Genomic DNA, 24,242 nt, shown 5'->3' with positions numbered 1-24,242 from the left:
AGCTAGTCCCAGTCCCATCTCCGCCTTGGCCTTCCTGGCCCCCCCCGCATCCCCGAGCCACCGCAGTGTAGTCCTCTCTGGGGACGGCCCCTCCCTGCCATCGGGTGTGCGCCTCCCTTTTAGCTAGGAGACATTCCCGGATGCTTCTGGTGAGCCATGGGGGCTTTTGTGCCCTCCTGCCCCCTTTGATCCGTGTTGGGATTACCTCCCTGTGGGCTTGGAGGATCGTCTCCTTAAGACACGATCACTCTCCTTGGACACCTGGCTCCCCTCCCTCCGGGACCTCAGTGCTTCCCCAACTATTCTCCTTAGCTCAGGTGGTCAACCACCCGCAGCCCTCTCACCAGGTTGTCACCCGTGGCCAGCACCAGGTCCAACAAGGACCTTATATGTCCAACAAGGTCTTACATGAGGACCTATAGTTTGTGGGGTTTGGTTGTAACCAAGGGCTCCTCTTCCTTGGCCTGTGATGCTGAGTCCTCCAGACCTTCTCTTTTCCTGTAGCTGAAATGGCCTTTTCCTCTGCCTATACATAATGTGTGCCTGCTCTGTTTTAAGCACCGGTTAGGTTTTTGTTCATTAGGAAAGCAAGGTATTCAGCCAGGTGTGCTTCAGCAAGCTGATGCATCTGCTGCAGGGATTCCCAGCCAGAGAGCTGACACCTGCTTGGCTGGTCCTTCATCTCTGTACCAAGGGTTTGGGTGGTGGAGGGTGGGTAAGCACTGCAATATATACATTCATGTTTGAAATGGGTGCCGCTCAATTGACAGAAGTGATGGAGGGGCCTAGTTCAAAGGGGCTGAGAACCACTGCTGGACTGACGCAGCACGTTGGGCTGAGTGCGGTCTCCCTGCATGGGCTTGAGCGCAAGTCTTGGCTGAATAACACGCCTGGTTCCTTTCTGCAGTTCTCCTATTTTTCCCTTGAGTCCCCTCAATGCAGTTTGTTCCCACTTTTACTAAAAAAAAAACCCACCTGTTCCAAGTTCCTGTTTCTGGCCAGTGCTAGGAACCCGCGCTTGCCCCGCGACTGCGTGCCGTGGTCCTGACTCCCTTGATGCGTGGAGCTGACTCTCACCCGTGCTCCCTTTTCTGTCAATCCAGGTGAAATAGCTCTCTTGATGAACCGCCCTCGTGCTGCCACAGTCGTTGCCCGTGGCCCATTGAAGTGCGTGAAGCTCGACCGCCCCCGATTCGAACGCGTCCTGGGTCCGTGCTCGGATATTCTCAAGCGCAACATCCAGCAGTACAACAGTTTTGTATCGCTGTCTGTCTGAGCCCTCCCTCCCTCCAACACATGCTTCACAAATGCAGACTGCTTGACTACCCCTGTGCAGAGCCACGTGGCCACTGGCATTTGCAGCTTCCTGTCTGTTTAAACAAAAAAATACCCCGACCCCAAGCTTTTCCTGGCCCCATTTTTAATTTGGAGCATTAGTTCTGTGCTCTCCCTCCCGGCAAATAAATAGAACGAGTTCTATGGAGACTTTGCTGTTACTGCTTCTCTCTGTGCAATGTGTAGTGTCCACCTCGGGCAGCTGCTGCTGCCTTGCTTTGCAGCGGAGAGGCGTCCTGTCCCAGCTAGTTGCCATAGAGTAAAGAGGTAACAGTGGAAATGATTTTTTGTTAAGATCCTTCTCAAGCTGTCAGGATCTGTGAGGCTGTGGTCATGCCCTGCTGGATTTCTGTTCAAAAGAACTTTGCCCCTCACACGGTTGAGTTTCAATTTTTAAATTTTCCTGGGTACTGTAATCCTGGCATCGGCTGCTGGGAAAAGCCACAGTTGGAGCTTAGCAGTGTCGTACCCGTGTCTGCCAGTTGACGGTTGCTTGGTTCTGTATTGTCAAGTTTCACGTAAAAAGCTTTCGAGGTTTCTAGTTCTGGTCAACTCTCGCAGATGTTACTGAATTCTCCGGTTCACGCCGCAGCCGATCTTTTGCCTTTCCTGTTTTCAGCTGTGGATTTGCTTTTCTCGGTCGTTCCTGCTTGTAACCTCAGGAGCCAGACATTGGGTTAAATGCCAGTGCTGAACTTCTGTCTCTAGTTCCTTGACTAGAGCTGCAGGAACGCCAAATTTGCGGCGTTCGCGCACTGGGCGCGGTGCGGGAATTGGCAGCATACACCTAGTTTTGCTCTCTGATGCTTGCTTGCTAGATGCTGCACAGTTGATTCTGTCCTTTTAAAAGAGTCTCTGCTCAGTTAATTCCTTGGTAGCAGGGAGACGAGATTTGCTTGTATGTGGCCGAGAGCGGCTGGCCCACAGCTGAGCGGGGATGCCCTGGTTCAGGCAGAACAAGTGAATGTCCCGATTTCCTGCTACCGTTCTTTTAAGTAGGTAGATTTTTAAATCAACTAGAAGTTAAAACTTTTTAACCGTTCATTTTAAGTGTACTCTGAGCACACATGCTGCATCCTCTCTCCTCCTGCCCAGCCTAGCAGACTTGCAACATATTTCTTATTCTCTCTCCCTCCTTTCCACCCCCCCTTGGACAGTCCAACCTGTTGCGGAGTCTTAAATGTATTTCAGTATTTACCAGCTTTGTGTTACATTCTTCGGTGTGCACCAGTACTACACAACCATTTCTACTGAATTCCACAGTTCAATAATGTAGGCGACTTAAGGTTTCCTTTAAACTGTAATTTATATAAAACTAGAGTAGAGTTGTATCGGGGAGTGACAGCAAGTGTTTTTGCATTTGTTACACAGCTGTTTCTAATGAGCAATGCCTCCTTTTATTAGTATTATTTCCCCCTTCTGAAGGAACCGGCCGTGGTAGACTCCTTTCCAGGCTCATAGACCATTTGAAGTGTCCGCTTGATGGACACAGGCTACAGTTGAGGGTATCACATCTTTGCACGAGGCTCTAGGAGGTGTGTATGTTGTTCCCAAAGTCCCCGCAGCAGGATTAGCTGTACAGTGCTTGCACTGTGCGAACCATCTTTGGCCAGCAGCTGCTAAGTGGAGGATTTCCTACCTGTGCTCCTTGGGAGGAAGCAAACGCTACCTTTTTGTAAAACTGTTTTATTCAGTTTTGAATCTATCCAGGTTATTTTACTTCGTATTTTTAGTTACTCTGAAGCTTGATTTGATCCTTGTTGAAGCACCAAAAAACCCCAATGTAAACTAGTTAGAGCGCCACAAAAATGCCCGTTTTTCTAGAAGGCTTTCTAATCAAGTTTCACGACCGCATCTTTTTAGCTTGCTGTTTACTCCCTTTTGTAGTTTTACCTACAACATTTTAAGATAAACCAGCTATGTCCAAGTTAAATATTAATCACAGTTATAGCTTTACCTTTGTGTGCAATTCAGATATGTTTGAAACCACAATTGGCATAGTTTGCCTTAGCTAATGTTCAGGGCTTTAGAAGTAACCTTTTGCTAGGCCACCTTTAGCGAATTTATGAAGTCTACCGCCCTAGAAAGCTATAGTCAACCAGAGGACCATTTTTGTATTGTTACCTGACGATATATGTCTGACTTACTGTATGTGCTAATATATTATTCCTTTTGTTATAGATTGTTCTAATGGCAGGTAAAGCAATAAAAATGATTTAAATTCTTAAATGCAATCTGTCTCTTTTTTCCCCCCTTGTGCCCTGTCTTGCCTTGGCCTTTTGAAGGTGGGTTGTAGAGCCATCTTATGGGATTAGCACCTTTTCTGTCCCTCTTGAAACTTGAGTTCAAATCATCGTTAAGTCCACAAATGAGAATTCCCCTCTGACCGGTCTCTCCCCACAGGCACGAGGGTGCACACGGGCATGGAAGACCCGTGTCCCTGGTGATTCCCTTTCTGCATGTTTGGGGCAGGTCATACGGCGTGAGAGAGGCCTCTTGCCTCATTCCTGCTGGCAGTGCCCTCGCACGGGCTGTGCCCTGGGTGGCCACCTGGAAGCAATGCAGCTGCTAGCGGGGAGGGTTGCGTACGGGTGATGTGGCCTGTCCCCACCACCCCCAAGGCCCTGGCATCGCTGCCCATTAATGCCAGTCTGCCTGCCCTAGGCCCTGTGTGGATGCACTGCTGCTGGTTGGGATCTCTCCCAGCACAGGGCCTGGTTCTGGTGCTGGTGCAACAGCCTTTTCGCCGCCTGTCTGGGGTTTCTTACCTTCACGGTGCAGAGAGGCTGCCAGGAGGGGGAGCTCCAGCCCTGCAAGAAGAACCCGCGGACTGAAAGAACTGCCACACGCCGGGAACTGAAGGTCCATCATGTCCCTTTATTTATTCCCACTCTGTGCTACACCACAGTTGGCATGAGGGGTGGAAACCTGGTTTTTCCTCAACGCTACCTGAAAGTGGGGACCTGAGCCTGTTACACTTAAAAACCTGCTCTCTCAAGTTCAGAGCGGTGAGACGTGGTCGAAGCTAGAGTCCAGCCAGGTAGGCACTGTTCTTTGGTGTCTGCTAGTCGGCATGAGGCACGGCACCTTTGAAAATCAGAGCGGCTCGAACTTCCTCGGCCATCACAGCTCCCCAGGGATCGGTGCCTTGTTCTCCCCTCCTCACTGAGACTGCATTAGTGTGCACACCTGTGCTCCGGCTAGCAAGAGAGCTAGAATAAACCCCACCTGAAATGCACATCTGTTTGCAAGGGCTTGCTGCTCTCAGGATCAGACACATTGCAGAAAGGTGTTGGAAGACTGAACAAACGCACTCGAGCTGGGTTTTTTTTTTTTTTTGAAGTTGGAAATGGGGTTAGAATGAGCTTGTAGCAAAATGAGCATTTCCTAATGGTGCCACAGGACAAAGCAACTAACGCCTGATCCTCGCTGACCTCGGTTTCAGCAGTGAAATGGTGAAAGCAATGTCAGATCTGGCACCAAGTTCCCCCGTGCTTTCCTTTGGCTGCCAAAGAGCAGGGTTGGCTTCATGCTTAGAGCAATGGGAAGCTGCTGGGGAGAAGCTGATTAAGAGACTCGGTGATGAAAATGTGCTAATGCCTGGGAGGCAAGGGGAAGCTTGCCCAGCAAACCGACTGCCAGACTGTGCCTGACTGGCTTCCTACGTGCTTTGCTGTCCAATTCCTAAGACCCTTTTTTGAAATGGGCCTGGGGGGGCAGGGAACAGGAACAACACATGTTGCTGCTTTCCTGCATCTTCTCATGGGTGGCTTAAAATCCCTGGCACGTGTGTTGGTATTTCAAGCTGTGGCTCCCATGTCTGCCAGCCTGAGACTGCTCTTTGCTGGCAGCTGGGTTCTTGGTTGCTCACCGGGCTTCCCTTGGGCCCTGACTGTCCATGCTCACCTGCCTCCTCTATCGCCCTGACCTCAATTCCCTTCCCACCCACGGATGCCGCGGGGAGCGACGGGGGAGCCGGGCTGCCCACGCGCTGCACAGGCAGGTCTCGGCTCGGGATGAGCTGAGTGAGAGCGATAGCCGTGGCCCTCGGGGCTAAGGACTTTTTGATGCAACCGCACGAAGGTGCTGATAGAACAGACTTGCCAAACACGCTCCCCTTTCAGCGGCTCTTTATTCAAGCCTCTCTGGGACCTGGTTTTGTCCTTCGGTGATGAGACTAGGCCCATGCTGAGTCCCGTGCTCTTCAGCAGAGGCCTGCCCAGCTGCTACAGAGCAGAGGGAGCCTCCGATGCCTCTCCGAAGGGCGGCAGGCGGAGGAATGAATCCAGGTCGAGGCCAGGCTCTTGCCTACACGTGGACTTAGCAAAAGTTTTACCCCAAGCACCCAAGCTGCAGCTGGGCAGCGTTGCCCCCAAGGTCTGGTGTGAACGTGGGAGTCCATCTCGGAGCTGCTCCTCTCAATCCAACAGGCTTGTGTCTATGGAGAATTACCACTACCCGGCTCCCAGGGGCTCTCCCCGGCCCCCGGTCTGTGCTGGGCTCTCAGCCGTGGGCCTCTGCCACGCCTGCGTGTCGTTGACTACAACGCTGCCTTCTCCGTGCGCGTCTATGCACGTTCGCACTGCCTGCAGGATCAGCTGCAGCCGCCGGTCCAAAGCCAGGAGGTGGGGCTCGGCCAGCACGGGCGCCAGGCGGTCCTGCAGCAGCGACTCCCTCATGACATCGCTGAGCTGGTACTCGGGCAGCGCCAGCAGCTGCAGCCGTAGCAGCGTCGTCCTCTTGATCCTGGGGAGAGAAGCGGCCAGGTCAGGCGCCGATGCCTCGGCAGCACACCCCTGCCGTGGTCCAGAGCGCTCCCGGGAAGGGGGCTGAGTGTTGCCAAAGGAGCAGCAGGGGCTGAGGCCAGGCAGCGGTGGTGGCTACGAGGTCCGGTGCCACTGTGGCACCCAGGTGGGAGTGTGGGGATGAGAGCAAGGGATGCCCCCCGCGCCACGCAGTGTGTGGCCGGCCCGGCTCTTCTGGGTCCTGTTCCAGCTGTGACTGCCCCAAAGGGGCAGCCTGACCCCTGCAAGGCACAGCACGGGCTGGTAAAGGAATGCCACAAAAATATAAGGCCCTGATGGGAAGCAGGGCAGCGTGCAATGGAGGCTCCCTGTCCCCTCCTGTACCAGGGCCATTGCAGATTGCTTCCTGCCAGTACAGCAGCGCTACTGCTTTACATGGCTCGCGGGCATTAAAGCCGAGAAGCTGCGGGGGCTTTATCAACTCAGCATGTCTTCGTGAAGGACAAAGCCCCTCTCTCCACGGCCCAATCTGTCCAGACTGCAGATGCCTTGGCCCAAATAGCACGTGATGTGACAGAGGCCAGGGCCTGGCAGCTGCAGCTAGAAATATTCAGGTTGGAAATAAGCCAGGGTTTCCCAGTGCAGGGAATGGGTCCTTACTGGGCCCGGGAGAGGCTCCAGCAGCTGCCGGCAAGTGCCTGCTGTGGGGAGACCGGGTCCGGTCTCAGCTGGAGTAGATGGGCGTGGAGCTCGGGGGCGCTACGGGCGCTTGCACTGGAGGGGGGCTCTGTTGGGGAGCAGGGGACAGGCACAGGTGCCCGTGTGGCTGAGCGGAAAGGCCTGTGCTGACCCCAGGAGTCTCAGCCCCCTGCCCTGGGGCTCCCCCGCGCAGCAGCTTGGACTGACGTCCCTGCAAGGCCAGAGCCGCTCGTGCCCTGTTACCCCACAAGCAGCGGGTCTTGCCCTGGCTGCTTCTCGCAAAGGAACCAAATCAGCTCCTGGCTGTTGGCTCAGTGCAGACGGGTTGGCTCTGCCCTGTCAGGCGACTGCACTTCAGCCAACGGCTGAGAGCGGCTTAATTTAAGGCTCACAGAGCAGCACTCCCTGGGCAGGATTTACGGACACCCTGTGCCTGGACATTAAGTGTCTTTAGGTGCAAAGAGCACCTTGAAAATCCAGCTAATAGATATGTTCAGGGAGAGAGAGCAAGGCTGGGGGAGAGAGCATGCCGACATGGGTCTGTTGGCCACGTTCCTGCGTCGCTCCTAGGTGTCCAGCAGAGACTTCGAAGCGAGCGCCGATGCCCTGAAGAAGGGGCAGTGCTGGGAGCAGGCCGTCCTGCGTAACCCCAGAGCACGCAGCAGCACCCGAGCCTGGGGCAGTGCAGCTCGGGGTCCTGCAGCGCCACGGTGCATCAGGGCAACGCGTCCCGCCTCTCTCCAGCGGACGTGGACGTGCAGGAAGCCCGCGCCAGCCTGGCTGCTGAGCTCGCCGGGATACTCACACGCAGCACTGGGCCAGAGGAGCCAGGATGGAGAGCTCGTCATGGGAATGCCTTCCAAAGCTGCGGTACAAAGAGACGGTGAAGTGACCGGGGCCCAGCCCTGGGCACGTGCTAGGGGAAGGCTGAGGTGCCAGGCCTCACACACTGCTGCAGGGGCTGCCCTCCCCTGCGCCCAGCCAGCAGAGGAAAATGGGCAGGTGCAAACACAGCGCTGGCGTCGCTTGTGAAAGCGCCGCCTACGACTGCCTCCTGCTGCAGCTTGGGCACCCCCCACCTCCAGCTCTCCCTCCCCAGCCCTTGCCCTGCTTGGGACGGCTGCGTAGGGACGACCTACCTGTAAACCAGCCCTCCCCTGCAGCCCCAACACCTCTGCCAGCTCCCAGCCTTACCCACGGGCGTTGTCCAGGTGCAGCAGGAAGCCGTCGTCCCCGAACTTGGTGAACATCTCGTAGTGATGCCGGTCCATGTTGCCTGGCAGAGGGGACAGCAGCGAGACTGTCACGTGTGCCCCTGCAGCGTGCGGCACTGACAGGGAAGCAGTGTGCCGTGTGCCACCGGAAACCAAAAGGAAGTGGGGCGCGGCGGGGTCACTGATAGCCTAAGGGGAGGGCTCTCACCCATGGAGCACCTACCCCTGCTTTCCAAAGCGTTTTAATGCCTAGCTCACAGCCCAGATGCTCCACAGCCCCTCAAGCAATAGCAAAGTGTGGATGCTGCTGAGAAGCAAGAGGCCAGGCTAGACCCCAGGTCGTCTTCCTTGCTGAAGTAGTAGCTCCTTCCCTGGGCCACACACCCCTTGCCTGGGCTTCTTGCCTCCTGGCCCTGTGCATCTCCTCTGTTCCCCCTCATGCCTGACTGCCCACTGGACGAGCTGGACAGGGAGGGCTGGAAGACCCCCAGGGCTGAGGGCCTGAGCAGTCTGCTGGGAGCTCCCTGGAGCAGAGGCGGAGGAGAATTCAAGGTCTCAGTCCTGCCTCCTTGCAAGCCCCTAAGTGCTGTGCAACCGGACTGAGGCACAGAAGAGCTGTCTGGCCATTACACCGGTGCCTGAGCGTACGCAGGGCAGGAGAAACTGAGGCCCGGGGTTTGCTGGATGGCCTCAGTGGTCTGGGACTAAGGCCCTGACTCCTGGCCCTGGCATGTGCTGGGGGCAGGGCAAGCAGATGATGGACTGACCTGGTAGAAGACAGAGAGGCATAGAAAGGCCCCGTGTTACCTCTTGCCTACCTGATCTGACCTGCTTCAGAGAATCAGCAGCAAAACATGCTGCTTAAGGGGCAGACAGATGCGCGGGGGCAGCTTAGCCACGGCTGGTCCTGCCCCGTCAATCCCCGAGCAAGGCCACGCGGCAGGAGAGCTGCAAAGCCATGCAGCAAGCAGGTGCTGAGGCGTGCAAAGCAGACAGGAGGGTGGGCTGAGCGGAAAGGGCGGCTCCAGCGCTAACGGCCCAAGACTGGCTCCCTCTGCGCCGCCAGGGCAGGTGCCCGCTGCTGGCAGTGCTGTGGAAAGGTCTGTCCCCGCCGCAGCGCGGCGTACCTGTGAGGAAGTCGAAGACGGCCATGTCGATGATGTTGAGCAGCCGGCTGCCGCTGCTGTAGGGGTAGACCTCCTTCACCGTGTTGCAGTACAGCGGGTTCACCTCCCACCTGCACGGGACGGAGGACAGGTGAGGCCCGATGCTGCTCCCGCAGTCCTGTCCCGTTCCCCGGTCCCCTGGCTGCCCAGGCAGCCTTCACCCGCTCACTTACTCCTCTTTCCCGGTGAACGAGTAGGAGCGGATCCAGGGGTTGGGAATGGAGAGCCGGGGCGCCAGGTTGAGGGAGGGCAGGAAGGCTGACAGAGAGCCCTCCAAGAGGTGCGGGTTCCCGCACACCGCGTACTCCGTCTTGCACATGTATGGGCACTTGGCGAAGAAGCACACGTTGCTGGCTGTGGGGAGACCGGGGACCAAGCTGCAGCCGCTGTCACGGACTGCTTATTCCGGGGTGTGGCGGGGGGAAATGCGGCCGGAGCTCAGCGGCCACTCGTGGAGCATCACCGGCAGCCCCTGCGACAGACTTGCAGGGCTGGCAATGCTGCGACACGCTCAGCCCCTGCCCCGGCCCTCGCGCTTGCAGGAGCAGCTGTGACAGACAGCTGCAGCATCACCTCCGGGTGCAGCCACGCGCCCGGGGTTGGCGCTGCGATGGGGGCAGGTGTTGCACAACCAGGGCTTGCCCCCGGCGTCTGCTTGTCCCGTACTTGGCCGGTGGGTGGCAGCAGCCTTTGGCCCAAAGGTTGCCCTGGGCAGCAGCGTGGACACGCGGCCAGCGCTCGGCGTCACCAGCCCCTGGGCGCAGCACCCTTGTGGCATTCACTACCCCCCTGCGGCGAGTGAGCCAGGAGCTTGCACGTCCCGCCCGGGGCCAAGGTGCTGCCACGCGCACGGCTCAGCTCCCCCGTGCAGCGCGAGCCCCTTGCTCCGCGCACGCGCGGGGGCCGGTGGGGCTGGCCTCCCGCCTACCTGGCGAGACAAAGAAGACGCTCTGCAGGATCTCGTTCTTGGTGACCTCCAGGATCTCCTTGGTGACGTTGACCAGCCTGCCCACGGTGGGGGGCACGCGCCGGAAATCCAGGATCCTGCGGCAGAGAGAAGCGCGTCAGGCAAAGGGGCCTGGGCCAGAGGCGCGAGGGAGCAGGGTTTGCACGCTGCTAGTCCCCTCCCGTTTGTTTTGGGGCTCCGTTTAGCTGGCGAACACGCAGGCCCCTGCCGCCCCCAGCGGTACATGGGCAGCAGCGTGCTGGGCTTTGCAAAGTTTCAGAGGCAGCGGAAATCCCTCCCCGAGGCTCAGGTATGGCCCATGGACCCTCTCCCTGCAGGCACTGCTGCTGCGCCGCCGGCACCCGGCCATGGCCCTGCGTGGCGCTGCCCCCCCGCAGGGCAGTCCCGAGCCTCTCAGGACACCGGGGAGCAGCAGGAAGCGGCGAGGAGGTCGCTCCCCCACCCCTTCAGCTACGCAGTTACCCTCCCGTCAGTGAGTCAGCTCACAAACATTGCTCACAATAAGCAGAGCATGGGGCCAAAGGCATTTTAGGGAGGGATGCCAGCATGGAAAAACCGCTGCGGGTCACTGAGTCAGTCACTCTGGGCCAGGCTGGGCACGGCTGTGAGCGAGGTGCTGGGAACTGCCCTCGGGCTGGGAGCTGGCTCCAGCCTGCCTCTTGCTGTGGCACATCAAGAAATCTCTACTCCTCTCTAGCGCTTCCCAGCTACGCTTCTCCACGGGGCCCAGTGGCGTGAGCCTTGCTTTAGAGATGGGGAAACTGAGGCACGGAGCAGCAAAACGGAAAAGCAGCGGAACGAGGCAGCCAAGGGCACGCCAGCCATTCGCTGCCAGAGGCACAGGCAGACATCGGCTCCGCTGCCTTCCTCTTCGTGGGCACATGCCCCGTGCGAAAGGAGCGGGTGTGCAAGCAGCAGGGAGACGAGCTGGCCCTTCCCCACAGGCGTTTCTTGTGTAACCATCTGCTTTGCTCCCGCGCTCCGGCTTGCAAGAGCACCCCAAACTCCCTCCTGCAAGAGCTGGACTGCTCAGCACCCCCATCGTGTGCCGGTGCTGCCCTTCAGCCTCAGCGGCTCTTCTCCCTCCCGCTATTCAACCCCTCGCACTCTCTGCTAAGCACGCCAAGCTCCTTTAACCCTCTTTCATAAGCAAAGGTCTCTGTTCCCCTAACGATCTCAGTGGTCTTCCTCTGAACCTGTTCCCGCTGGAGTTCAGCTCCTTGGAGCCCTGTGCCAGGCCTGCCCCCGCGCTCTGGCTGGGGTCTCACCAGCCGTATGCAAACCCCCCTGGCCCCCCCGCATTTACCCCATGCAATACACCCTTGGATTGCATAACCCTTTCTTGCAGCTGCATCACATTATCCTGAGATCAGCGCGTGCAACCCGTGCTTTTCCCCTGCCGTCTCCAGTCTACGTGACCCCATCCTGCAGCTGATGCCCTTGTTATTGGCTCCGAAGTGCAAGACTTTATACTTCATGCTGCTGAATGCCAGGCCTTATCTAAATTCACAGGTCTAGCTAATGCTTCCTGCTGCAGGATGAGGTTCCCCGGGGTAGCAGCCCGTTGCACTGGGGGCCTGTCCGCACATGGAGGTTGCGCTGGCTTAATTTAAATCAACCGGAAGGCTTTGCTAATCTGACTGGGGCGGCCTGGTGCACGGACACCTCGGCTCAGTTTCCTGCTGGTTAGTCAGCCAGCGGATGCGGCGTGTCGTGACTGCAGCGGGTGCAGATTTCCCCGCTTACTGCCTCGCAATACAGAGCTCAGCCAGAGCTGCAAAGCCGGCCCCAGGAGCTGGCTTGTACTGAGCCCAGATGCTAGCAGGACCCGAGCTGCTGGGCTTAGCACCGGCTTGGGCAGGTCTCCCCGCAGTCGCAGCAGCGTGGGCGCGCGCCGTAGAGGAGCCGAACCCATTTAAGCCGGGCTTAAACCACCTGAGCGCGTCCACGCGCACGGCCGCAGCGCCTTCGCTACACCAGCAGAAAAATCCTGCGTCTGCCCGAGCGCGTGGAGACCAGGCCTCACCCCCCAAAACAAGCCAAATTGCTCCTACCCAAGCCAGTCCTAAGGGCGAGTCGAACCACATCCCTCTTGCGCAGAGCCCACCCGCTTTGCTCAGGATTTCACAGCCAAACGCCGCTCCCAAGCCACGGCCAGCCTCGCTGGGAAGGGACCGTGTTTAAAGAGCCAAGGCTTCAAGGCCAGCTCTTTGCTGAACAGGAGGAGGACCAGCTGGACCAGTCTCTCTCCTCCGTCCTGCCCGGTCTTGTTTTCTCATCCTTTCTACGGAGACTTTTCCTGGCCTCTTGAAGCGCGACGAGCTGAAAGTAACCAGCGTTTGTAAAGAGCTTGGCAGTCTCCAGGTGGACGGAGGAAGCAGTACGGTATCCCGCCCTGCTCCGCGCTTCCCCCGGCTCGTGCTTTGCAGAAACCAAGCCTGGCCTCCCGCGCTACAGGCTGGCCCGTCCCGATCGGTCCCAGCCTGGATTTCACGCTGAGCCCTGCTTTCATCCGACAGCTTAATCCCAAGTGGACCGAAGCCAGCCGGACACCTCCATCCTCCTTTGCTCCGCATCCTCCCGCTAACAGACCTCTCAGATCCTAACCTGGCACCGGGTCTGGACATTAGCTGAGGGGCTGCTTATCCCTGCGGGCTCAGTCCTGCTTCCTGCGGAGTCAGAGCTCTCACGGTCGGCGAGGAGGGAGGCCCGGGCTCGGCCCGACAAGAGGAGCGACCCGGAGGCGCGAGTACCTGTCGAGGTGGAAGGCGGCTATCTCCGCGTTGTGCCTCTGGAAGTCGACGAAGTAGAACAAGTCTTCTGGAGTCTCTTCCTCGCGTTTCTGCCTGAAAGCAAGTGAGAGGGTTACTGGTGAGACGGGATGCACACGGGGGACGGGGGAGCTCGAGGCTCTTCCCAAAGGTCTTGGAGACCCCCCGGTGCCCTGCAACCCTGGCGCGAATGACAGCGGTGCACTTAGCAGCACGCCAACTAGGGCTGCTGCTTGAAAGGCGGGGGCAAAGGGCCACAGATTATTAAAACAACAGCTAGAAGGAGCAGTTCGCATGCACGTCCTAGAAGAGACGGGAGGCAGGCTCCCCTAAATGTTTATGAGCTGAACGGACCATCCTGGAGACCTTATTAATGCCCACAGGGGGTTCATCGCTCCACACCGCTTCCCCGAGGGGCAGAGAGGAGTCGGGTCTCCATCGCCCCACGACCCCTGGTCTCGGCCAAGCTCAAACTAAAGGACTTTGCCAGCAGTCCAGCGGAAACCAGCCGCTCCTTTTCCAGTTTGGTCGGCATGTGAAGTAGCGCTGTACACGCGGAAGTACAGCCCTGGGCTAGTCAGTCCTCTGAACGGGAAAGCAGGTGAAAAATTCAGTGTGCCAGCCAACTCCCCACAGCTCCTGGAGACAAACCTTACCGCTCTCCATCGCTGAGCACATTGAGCCCCTATTTATTTTACCCCTTGGGATTAATACAGCCAAGCACCGGGGGGAAGGAGGAGAGGAATCCCCTCCTTTGAAGACAAGCAAGGAGTTGCACTTGTCAGAGCACAAGCCTCTCTGTTGCAGACCAAGGCAACGCACAGAAAACAATCTGGTGGAAATCTATGTAGGGGGCCAAAAGGGCTGTAAATCAAAGCAGAAGCAATTTCAGACCGCTATCCAAAGGTAGCAAAATGACAAGCTATTTCTTAGAAAAGTGCTTGGGATGTCAATGAAAAGCAAATTTAAGTGAAAGAGAAATCCTATTGGGAAACGGCAGAAAATTAAATTCTTTAGCAACTTTCTCTCTCTAATATACACAGTGGAGAGAAAGACCAGCTCGTGTCCTTTGCATTTAACATTTCCTTCACTCCAAAGTGCTGAATTCAAATGATGCACGAAGAAACGCCGTGGGTTTGTCTCTTCTTCGGCAATCCCTCGTACTCCAGCACGACTGACTTCCACGAACGTCTTAATGTCGCTGGCTGGCAGCTCGTATTTATGGAAAGTCTCCGACCCAGACAGCTGGACCAAAGGAGCCCTAGGCCTCTCTCTTTTGTTACAGTGCAGGTCACCTTGCTTCATTGCTGGGTGACGCTGTTTTGGAAACCGTGATCCCAGGCAGTTTGCCAGCCAAGGGACCGCGGCCACTCGCCTTACCTCATGGGTTTGAACATGGCCTTGCCGAAGTCTTGGAACCGGAGAACCAGCTTCAGGTGCACACCGCTGGGCTTCACGACTTGGTGGAGAGGGAAGGAAATAAAACATTCAGAAACACTCAACCCTGAGCTTACGCAATATGCTTTCTTTATCGTTTTGCATTCGCCGTCCACAAAAAGTCCACCTCTCGAGCCTACGGGAGTCAGTCGAGCCTCTCTGTGCCATAAACTATCCCACTGCTGCTGGCTTTAGTGGGCGTTTGCTGCTGTCTCTCCCCCCCTACGTTTCTGAACGCACAAATATTTTTCTCACTCTGCATCTCTTCTGTGCCAGGAAGATTATTCCCCTGCAGTATTGCTAGTTTCCAAGCACTTTTCTCGCTTGGATTTCTCTAACTCGCCTTTCTCAGCCGGTAATGGGAAGCAGAGGTTCTCGCTCGAGCTGTGCACGCAGGGGGGCTGCCAGGACTCTGCCTTCAGGGCAGTGCTGCGCATTTCGACACCCCGCAGAGCCCACGCAGTCGCGGGCAGGGGCACAGCGCACGCTCCGTGCAATAGATGCTCGGTGGAGCCACGGTGCAAAAATCACGCTGCCCTGAGAAGGCACGCAACGAGCAGGGCTGGAGCGGTGCACGGAGGCAGGACGAGAGTCGCACCCGTTGCGACGCAGAGGGAATTTCCTGCGGCCCGTTCAAACCCCGCGGCCCTCGTCTGCCCAGGGTTTGCAGAGACGGGGCTGGAAGAGGGCTCCCTGCTTTTCCCCGGGGCAGACGCAGCCTGTGCACAGAGCAGCCTGAGCCCCTGCGCAGCACAGCTGCCCCAGCTCCCGCCTGGAAGGACCATGCCCCGAGCGCACGGTGTCTGCTGAAATCAATGGAAAGACTCCCGTCACGCTGAGGACATCTGGAGCCGGCCCTGGGCTTCTGGTATGGAGACTGCGAGCGAGGACGCAGCTTAGTCCCAACTGCGGTCACAGGCCACACGCCAGAAACAGCTCTTGGCCCCCAGGCCGGGAGTTAATGGCTTCGGCTCCCTCGAGTTGCGGTCTGGATTTGCAACCTTCATCCCTGCCTTTTTTTTTTTTTTTTTAACCCTGCAGGGTTTTGCCCCAAGCAGGGGGGTTGCAGAAGGGCTTTGCAAGTGCCCCTGGGGCAGGCAAGGAAAAGTCAAAGCCAGAGGTTTTTATAAAGCGGGTTCAAAAGAAAGGAAAACAAGTCGCACTAGATGTGGAGAGATCTCCGCCCTCCCCCGGGGCCAGGTGTGCTGAACCATCGACCCAGAAGCCCCCAGGACACTTACTCTGGGTGCAGTCGCAGGCTCCCAGCAAAGCTTTCTCATCCTGACTGTAATCTGCAAAGGAAGGAAAAGCCGTCCGGACTCAGTCGCAGCCCGCCCGGCCCGAGGCGCGGCTCGGTGGGAGCTGGACCCAGGGGCAGAAACGCGTCGTGTCTGCTTGCTTTGCCGCCGACTCCAATGGGGTCATAAAGAAAGCAATAATTCACCCATGCGGTAAGCCCTGCAGCCACCTCCGTGCTCCTTTCTCTTCCTTTGCCTTCACTGACATGTCCCCTTGCCTCGTCCTTCCTCTCGGGGACCCTCCACCAGGCCAGTCCCTGCCCCCCAGGGGTTTGCAGACCCGGCTTTGAAAAACGCTGCTCTAGCAAAACCCGCCTGTGGTTTACAGTGGCAGAAGCACCCACCAACGTGCGGGAATCGCCCGTCCCATGTTCAAAGGCACCGATGACACGACGGCCTCGCTCCGGCACAAATCTGTACGTTCTGGAGCTAACGACAGACGGCCTCTTGCAAGGTTTTTCCCTATTTCTTAGAAATAACACCAACTTTGCTGCAATGTACCCCCCCTTGGCAGTCCTGCACTGGATGTGTTTAAATATCCAAAAGGGTTTCATGGAAAAACCGAGAGGGGTTTTGGCATTTTTAAAGGAGGTTTTTTCCTAGTTAAAATAAACTTCGATCGGCTGTACGGCGAGCCGAGCAAGCCGCCAGCCCTCCTCCTCCGTTCGCGCGCAGGAAGTCTTACCGGCACTGATCATGCTGAAATCCTGCATGTCGTGGAGCAGCTGGTTAACGGCAGGGCTGGACCGCGAATACAGCCCGTAGCGATTGATGCCCAGGTGGAACTGGAGCCAGCTGGCCTCCATCTTCAGCTGCAGCAGGGCGGCCGGGGACGTGAGGTTGAGCTCCTGTCGGTACAGCTTGTGCCTCCTGAAAAGCAGGGGGGGAAGGGGTAAGTTCGCAGGATGGTCTCCGATCCCGTTAACACGCGGCTTCCTCTCGGGCGCGACTTTCCACGAGATGTCAACCGGTCTTACTGGGTAAGGGGTATTGGGCAGGCGGGGAAACTGAGGCACAGAGAGACTGGAGGGGGGACGCGTTCCCAACCCCCCGGAAAGTCGTCCGCAGAGCGGATAACAGGGCAGGGACACGCGCGCACGTGGTCCCGCACGGGGAGCGCACCTACACAGCGGCTTCGCAGCGAGACGGCTCCCACGTCAACCCTGGATGACGCGGGGGTAAAGCAGGAGGGTTTTGCCGCCCTCGTATTATTCTCCTGTAACAGCGGCCGTCGCCACCACAATTGCCGCTCCAAGCCTTCGGGGCACTCTGTTTTGACCGAGACCCCGACCCAAAGCTCACGGGTGAGGACGGGAGTCGAACCCCGCAGCCACGGGGCACAACCGATGAAGCAGCCATCTCCTTAACCACTAGGCCAGCTTGCCTCAAGCCAGCCAAAAGGAACAAGAATAGGATGTTTCTGCAAAGTTTGAAACCACCGAGCCTTCGACAGGCTCAGCAGCCGTGAGAAACGCTGGGCTACGGCCATCACAGACCTCGGGGTTTAGGCAGGATGCGAACCCAGGCCTTTTGCACCAAAAACGAGGACGCCGCCTCAAGACCCACGAGCCACGCGACAGGGATCCCAGGAAAGAAACAGCAACTTAGGGTTAGAAAACACTTAACATCCCCCGTGCAAATGCTATTTCTGTCGCACACCCATCACTGCGTTACGACGACGCATACTGCGGCAGTCGCGAAGGACCTCCATCCGGGATCGGGGCCCACGCTGCGTCCGGGGGGCGCACGAACGAGGACGTCGGACAACTCTCTGGAGAGGGAAAAAACACACACAAGAGGGAGGAAGGAGGATGCCATAACAGCAGAAGTCTCGAAGCTGCTATAGGAGCGTCTCCCATTAAAAGGCCGTTCCCCGCTCAGCTGCTCACATCTCCAGGCGGCGGATGCAACCCTGCTCGAGAAGGAAGCCGCTAGCAGCGGTGAGGAGGAGACGGTGCAAAGACTTTTGCCCTTACCCAGCCATCTGCACAATGCAACCCTCCTGCCAGCCCGTTCAGAGATGGGAAAGCCCGGGATACGGAGGAGCTGCCTCCAAATGGTCGGTGGGAAACGGAGCCACGCGACTTCCCTGCCGTAAGGGCTGTTGTGGGGCAAGGGCCGCTAACGACGGCGAAGCACTCCTTAACGAGAGCGCTATGCAATAGCAAGTCAATGGGACAAGGACCCCCACCCCCCGCCAGGTTTGCAAAGACGGGGCTCAGTGGCGCCTGCTAAAGTCAGAGCCACGTGATGCCAGGTGGTTTGGGCACGCAGGGGTTTGCACGGACGTTTCTCTCCGCAGAGCTTTTGTGCGTCTCCTGCTCTTCCTCCACGTCCCCGCTTCCCCCTCCCCGGCTCGCCTTTGTGGTCACGACTAGGACACAAATACAAGTAAATAAAACCGCCCCCGATTCAAGGCAAGGCTCTGCGCTGCCGAGCCGGCTGCGGGGGAACCCGCGAGCCCCTGTGCCGAGCTTCGCCCGAAACAACTTTCCCACCCCGCGGACCCCGGAGGTCGGCAAACTCAGCGCTGCAGAGGTGTTTGGTACGAGCGTTTCTCCCTGCAGGCGAGTTCAAGCCCCACTCCAGCCCTGGGCCAAAGGCCCCAGCGACCCACCGGCTCACGGACACCTGCTCTTCCAGCCAGGGGATGCCAGCCCGTCGCCCCACGCATGCCCTCGGCTACCATCAGCCTGCTTGAACCAACCTAACCCTATGGGGTGGGGGGAGTTCAGACCTTCACCGTCCAAAATGCTTGCACACGCTCCCCCGGGCGCAGGCCTGGGTGTTGCTTCCCCTGGCGAGTTAAGCGACCCTGCGCCGAGTACAGGCCTGAAAAGGACGGGGAGGCCAAGCGCACAGGGACGGCGCCTCTCTGCAAAGACGCCTTTGTTAGCTCTCTGGCGAGTCGCACCCTCTCCTCGCACGTTCTCGGTTTGCACGCCCATTTAGCGGTAGCAGGGCAATGGCTCTTGGGCTGCTGGTTACGCGGAGGTGAACCAAACCCCGGGAACAGGCAGGCGACAGCTTGCCGGCGCCAGGTCTCTTCGACCCGGGTCAGCTTGTCCCGAAAGCAAAGCTGACAGCTCCAGAGAGCTCCTCTGTGCCACGCTCCGAAACGCTGCTTTTCTCCACTGCAGAAAAATGAGCATCCCTTCTGTTTGCTGGAAACCCTGCCAGGCCATAAAATGAGGAGGCGGCAAGCTAGCGTTCACTAGGCAAACGAGGAGAAAAGGGGAAAATAGGCCAGGGGAAAAAACAAAACAAACCTGGAAACCCCCCCAAGCGCTCAGCAAACTCAGAGCTGGACGTCACTTCTCTCATCGCTGGAAAAATGCCGCGCGGGGTCTGCGGGAGGAAGGAAGCCCTGGCAATTGTTGCCCTGTTTCTGGGCAATGGTGCTGAGGACCTTTCTGTAGCTTTCCCGGGTTTTGAAAAGGGAGGTGAAACCTATGCTGGCTCCGACGCCTGCGTGACTCTGCAACGCCGTCTCGTCCCTCCCGGCCGAGGGTACCGCTCTCAGCCGGCATCCGAGCATCTCAGCCTTGGATAGCAACGCGTTCCTCGGTTTCCCCAGCTGTGAAATAAGGATCGTGGTTCCCGCCTGCGGGAGCATTGCCAAGCTTAATCCCTTAAGGTCAGTGAAGTCTTTTAAGTCCCTCGCTTGAAACTCTCCATATATCAGCCACGGGTTATGAATAAAAGTCCTCTCCTGGGCACACTGGGTACCAGTAAGGTGGCGTGCATCCTGGCACTGCCCAACCTGGGGAAGAGGCCAAAAGGTAGAGATGAATATGTGCTTGTGCACGGGAAGGATTACCCGGGGGCTATTCATTTCATATTACAGCATCCTGCCCATCCTACGTGCAGAGGTTTCGGGTCTGGGAGAGCCACGCCAGGTCTCCCCTGGGAGAAATCGGGCTCGGGAGACGGCTCTTGCCCCGGGAAGTCTGGGCAGCGCCGGGCGGGGAGAGAGCCAGAGCTGCCTCTCGCGCCAGCCTACGTCAGGACAGCTCCGCTGCCCCGGGCTGATCTCCGGAGGAGGAAAGGGGAAGCCTGGCCGTGGCCTGCGCAGCGTGGAGAAGCGCCCGCGCCTCCTGGACGCGGCTGCCTCGCACCGGGCCGGACGGGAGGGACCCAGACGCCGCGCTTGCGGCCAGGCGGTAACGTCGCAGGCAGCTGGAGCGGGATGCAACAGGCCCCGCTGGCTCGTCCGCTGAAGCGGAGACGCCGCAGCGAGACGTGCTCCGACAGCCGCGCGAACGGCGCCGGCCCCAGCCAGGCTGCGGGGACGAGCCACTGCCAGCAATTACCGGGGCCGATCTGCTGCTGTAGGACGGCAGGGGAGAGGCGCTTCGCGAACGAATTACCGAAGAGCGCTTGGAAAGCTACCCCGGCAATGCCAGCCGCGAGGGGCAGCACATCGACTGCCAGCAAACCAGGTCCCTCGGGGGCCAAACCCCCCCCGGCTGCTTCGGGATGAGGGACGCACGAACGTGGCTTCTGGCCACCGGGGTCCCCAGTAGCTCATGTGGGCGCGGGGACATGGCCCCAGGACCCTACACCAGGCTGGTGTTTGGTTTGCAGGGGCACGGCTGTTACAGCCCAGCACCGGGGTGAATTTGGGCTTAAAGATGAGAATGAGTCCAGACTTTTTTAATGGAGACATTTAAGCTGATCTTTGCAATGGAGCGGGTGGCATCTTCCACGACGCCGGACCAGGACTTCGGTGACAGGAGGCAGCACGGGTCAGTGAAGAGTGGACAGAAGGCACCAGGGTCCTGGCTGAGTCCCCAGCTCTCTGGGAAAAAGTCCCCTGATACTAATTACAAATCAAGCCCCGTCTCCCATGCATCACCGCTGGTTTTTCATAGGGCTTCAGCTCCTGAACGGGAGAAATATTCACCTGAGGAAAACCATTCATGTGACTGCAAATGACCCTGACGAGTCCAGATTTCACTACCGCTCGGTGAGGCAGCGCGAACCCTTCCCATCGGGACCCTGCGACATCCGACACTAGAACCGGGACCCTCCTTCGAGCCGAGCCGGGCTCCGGGGCGTCCTCGGCAACACCGATCCCCCGGCCTCGTCCCGTCTGATGACAGCATCTGACGCGCTGAGCTCGCGTTCATGCAGACTTATGCTCTAGTCCATATTTATCTCATTTAGCTGGTCTATGAGGTGCAACTCTAGCCTATGTGCTGCCAGACCTGGCACGGACGCAGCTAAGTACCTCTCCTTTCCCAGCCTGCCACTCCTGTCCTGGGTCCAGCTCCGCGCTGGCGTTTCATGCCGTCTCGCATTTTCCTTGCCCGTGCCGATCGGGGCCCGGGGCATCTGGTGGAGATTCAAAATGCTGCAGCGGTTTCAAGCTTGTTTAAAACACGGAGGGCCTTTAACCGAGTTGCGCAGAAAACTGAATAACCGAGCCAGTGAAGTCACCCACCACTTACTCCGTAGGAAACTTATTCTAGCTCACGTCACACTGCGTGCATTTTTCCAGCTGGCGGCTAGCTGCCATTATTAGACTCCAGAGTCGACACCTACTACCCCGGTGGGGGCATTTCACGTCCTCAGAGCAACGGTTTCCATGAGAAAAATGATGCTGCCTCAGTGAACGACTGCCTGAAGAACAGCTGACTTTTCAGTGCGAGCAGGTGATTTCCCCAGGAGCGTCTGGCCTGGAAGCGCCGCGCCGGGCACCAAGACCTGGCCCGGCATCGTCAGCTTTAACACCCAGGGAAGTCGCACCTCCCTTGGAGCACCTCTGATCTCTGATCCCACGCTGCGGCCGCGCGTCCTAGCTCCCACGCTGCGGCCGCGCGTCCTGTTTTGCTGCCACCCCGCAGCTGTTAGAGTCCCATAGACGTAACGGGCACGACTGTTGCACTAACACGTGTACTGGCCAGAGAGACTGCGCTGACAAACTCAAATGCCTTAATTGCACGGAGGGGCTTTTTATTCGTCGACTTGAACCTTCAGCGGACTGGATGGGACTCTCGTGTCACACAACCGCCGCTTCCGGGGCTCCAGTGAAGGCGAGGCAGCCGACGGAGACGCAGCCGGGCCTGGCTCTGACGGGCAGGCTTCAGCGACCCCACGACAGAAACGCAGGGAATGGAAAAAGAGGAGCCATTCTTGCTTGAAGTCGCAGCCTGTGGTGTCGCGTCTGCCTCGGCACACCCCGGAAGTTACAGGGGAGTCGACTGTGGAGGGTGCCGGTGGCATGGGTCGCGATGCGCGACACTCCCGGGCGGACGCACCTGCGGAGGTGGCCTCGGAGCACCTCCTCTGCAGGGAAAACACAGCGATCTAAGGTTGTTTCACTCCCAAACAGGAAAACCCAGTCTCATGCTTGCACATATCCTCGTGCATCCACAGCACGTTTTCAGTCAATTCACCGTACCACTGCTCCCTGCCCCAGCCCCGGGGGCAGCTTGTTCTTCTTCCAGAGGAGGAAGTATCCAACAAGTCCCCTTTGCTCAAGAAATCAGCAGCAGACACTTGTGAGAGCAGGAGGACAAAGAAAGAGGGTGCCGACACACCGTGGTGGGCTTAGTATATGGCTCGAGCCTTGAGTGCAAAAAGGCAAGCCTGACCCGTCTCTCCCGGGGAATACAGCGCGTCCCATGCACTCTAATGTGGATGGCCCTTTTACATGCAACCGTCACACATACGATTGTGGACACGAATGAGTGCGTGCGCACGGATCCCACAAACGTCTCCTCTTCTGCACCCGGGCTGCCTGCCTCTCGGCTGAGCGGCGAGTGCTTTTCAGCGGCCGCGAGTGCACGCGGTTCAGGACAAACACCTCAACCTGCCCGGCAGTTTCAGACGGGATTCAGCTGCCTCTGCCTTCCCCAGATCCTTGCTTCGAAGCTCCTGGGCCCTGCAGTAGTTTACTTTTAATAAAGAAAGCCACGGAAAGGTATAATCATAAAACGCCGGTCTATTTATAGCCCGCTATAAATAAACCCAGGCCTGCGTGCTTGGTGTTTCCACCCACCCTCTTCATCTCGCCGGCAGGTAAATCATACCGGGTAATGGAGCCGAAAGCTTCCCACCGAGGGAGCTGGAGCTGCCCGGCGAGGCTGCAGTTGGCTCGGGACTTGCGTCTCTCAGCCGGCCCGCGCATCGCAGCTCCGTCCGACACGGCCGCGCCGGGACCCGCCCCAGAGGTGACCTGCGCCCGTGCCCTCGTTTAAACGGAAATTTGCTTGGTTGATGCAAGTCGCTTTCTACCCTGGCTTCGGCACAGGCTGCATGAGCGCCGCTGGGGGGTGGCGAGGACTTTAAAGCAGCCAAGTTACCGCAGGCCGGATTAGCCGCTGCCCAGCACCGTCTGCGGGCACCCACCCCTGTGCAAAGCACGTGCACCATGCACGCCGCTGACGGGAGGGCCGGACTGCCAGGTCGTGCACTTGCTTTGCAAAAGGCAGTGCAACCGGACCCTCGTTATTTTTATAGTGCCTGGGTCCACAGGACTCAGTGTGACCAGGGCATCCCGAGCGCTACTGGAGGGAGCTGCTCTTTGCTGCACCCCTACGCCCCCCATGCCCCGTGCACCCAAGTCTGCTGGCACACCGCAGACTTGGCAGCTCATCCGTGAAGCCAGCTTCCAGCTTTGACGGGTGCCAGCAGATTTGGGTGAACAAGGCGCAGATGTAGTACGTTCAGGCTCGTCCTCCCCAGGATGTGGCGCAGACAAGTGCTGGATGACACATCGTGACTAGCCGCTTGCACAAGAAATACGCCGTCCCCTCCGGTGCTAAAGAGGCTACAGCCCGGAGGCTGCGGCAGGGGAAGAGGCTCACTAGGGGCTTAAAATAAGCTCCGGAGCTGTAGAGGGCTTTTATATTTGAAGAGGAACAGATCCTCCTTTTGCTTTTTCCTTCCTGCATCCCCATGAGTCTCTCCAGCTGGTTTCGCATCCTGTAATCAACCCCTGATTCATAACTGAGGTGCCAGGCAAATGACCAGGATGGGTTTCGTTCTGCACACGCTGCACACGTTGTCAGGCGATCGGATGGGACCTGCACCGAGTGCTGACATTTAATCCCAGAAGCCTTCTCCTGGGGCCGGGGAAGAAGTCCTCTGCCACCAGCAGCGCTCGGTGGACTGGCAGCAAGTCCCCCGTGTTTCTAACCTATTGAAATTTGCTCCCGCTCAGCCTCGCAACCGGCGACGTTCGTAATATTGATGCGCTCATCAATGTGTCCCATCCATCTGGGCACCTGGCTCTCCCTTAGAGAAAATTTCCACTTACGAAGCAAAGGGCAGCTCCGTTAGCTGGGCGCGAGGGCCTTCCTGCCCCGGCGACCGGCGAGCCTGCTCCTGCGCACGCAGCGTCGGCAGGGCAGCCGAGGGCCGTGCGCCCTTAGGGGCCTGCCCTACATCCTGGGAAAGGGGCACCCCCCGCCCAATTTCGCAGTCCCGCCGTTCATGTTGCTGTGTGGCCGCGCGAACGGTCCTCGGGGTCCCCGATCCTGCCGTCTGGAAGAGCTGAATGAAGGTGGAGGAGGCACCTTCAGACCCTGTCGTGTCAGGGCAAGAGAGGCTACGCTTTGTGATGGTACAGACAGCCTTCCCTACACTCCTCCGACTGTCACG

General features: G+C 58.2%; 2 protein-coding genes across 2 annotated transcripts in view; one reads left to right on the top strand and one right to left on the bottom strand.

The window, feature by feature from the left end:
* PRKAR1A (protein kinase cAMP-dependent type I regulatory subunit alpha) overlaps window positions 1–3,564 on the top strand; it is a 17,439-nt gene extending 13,875 nt beyond the window's left edge. Inside the window, exon 11 of the mRNA XM_019542349.1 lies at window positions 1,104–3,564. Within this exon, the coding sequence (XP_019397894.1) occupies window positions 1,104–1,276 (173 nt within the window). The 3' untranslated portion in view covers window positions 1,277–3,564. The remainder of the gene's footprint in view (window positions 1–1,103) is intronic.
* A 628-nt stretch (window positions 3,565–4,192) lies between these two features.
* On the bottom strand, window positions 4,193–22,767 carry FAM20A (FAM20A, golgi associated secretory pathway pseudokinase). The gene is made up of 13 exons (XM_019542797.1): window positions 22,639–22,767; window positions 21,896–21,923; window positions 19,751–19,915; window positions 16,318–16,608; window positions 15,576–15,626; window positions 14,278–14,356; window positions 12,880–12,972; window positions 10,088–10,203; window positions 9,333–9,513; window positions 9,121–9,230; window positions 7,974–8,055; window positions 7,585–7,644; window positions 4,193–6,081 (listed from the first exon to the last, which is right to left on the bottom strand). The coding sequence occupies exons 1-13, from the start codon at window positions 22,765–22,767 to the stop codon at window positions 5,790–5,792; spliced, it is 1,677 nt and encodes a 558-aa protein (XP_019398342.1). The 3' UTR covers window positions 4,193–5,789.
* Window positions 22,768–24,242: the final 1,475 nt, after the last annotated feature.

The sequence above is a fragment of the Crocodylus porosus genome, unplaced genomic scaffold, assembly GCF_001723895.1.
Source record: "Crocodylus porosus isolate Cpor-Errol unplaced genomic scaffold, CroPor_comp1, whole genome shotgun sequence".
NCBI classification, from domain to species: domain Eukaryota; kingdom Metazoa; phylum Chordata; order Crocodylia; family Crocodylidae; genus Crocodylus; species Crocodylus porosus.
The sequence above is the reverse complement of the archived record's forward strand: the minus strand, read 5'-3'. Positions and strand labels throughout refer to the sequence as shown.

Coding starts and splice junctions, on each gene's coding strand:
- FAM20A (XM_019542797.1), bottom strand. CDS start 22,767: ATGCGCGGGCCGGCTGAGAGACGCAAGTCCCGAGCCAACTGCAGCCTC. Junction 15,627..16,317: donor TTTCAGCATGATCAGTGCCG/GTAAGACTTCCT, acceptor CTTCCTTTGCAG/ATTACAGTCAGGATGAGAAA. Junction 9,514..10,087: donor CGTCTTCTTTGTCTCGCCAG/GTAGGCGGGAGG, acceptor GTCTCCCCACAG/CCAGCAACGTGTGCTTCTTC.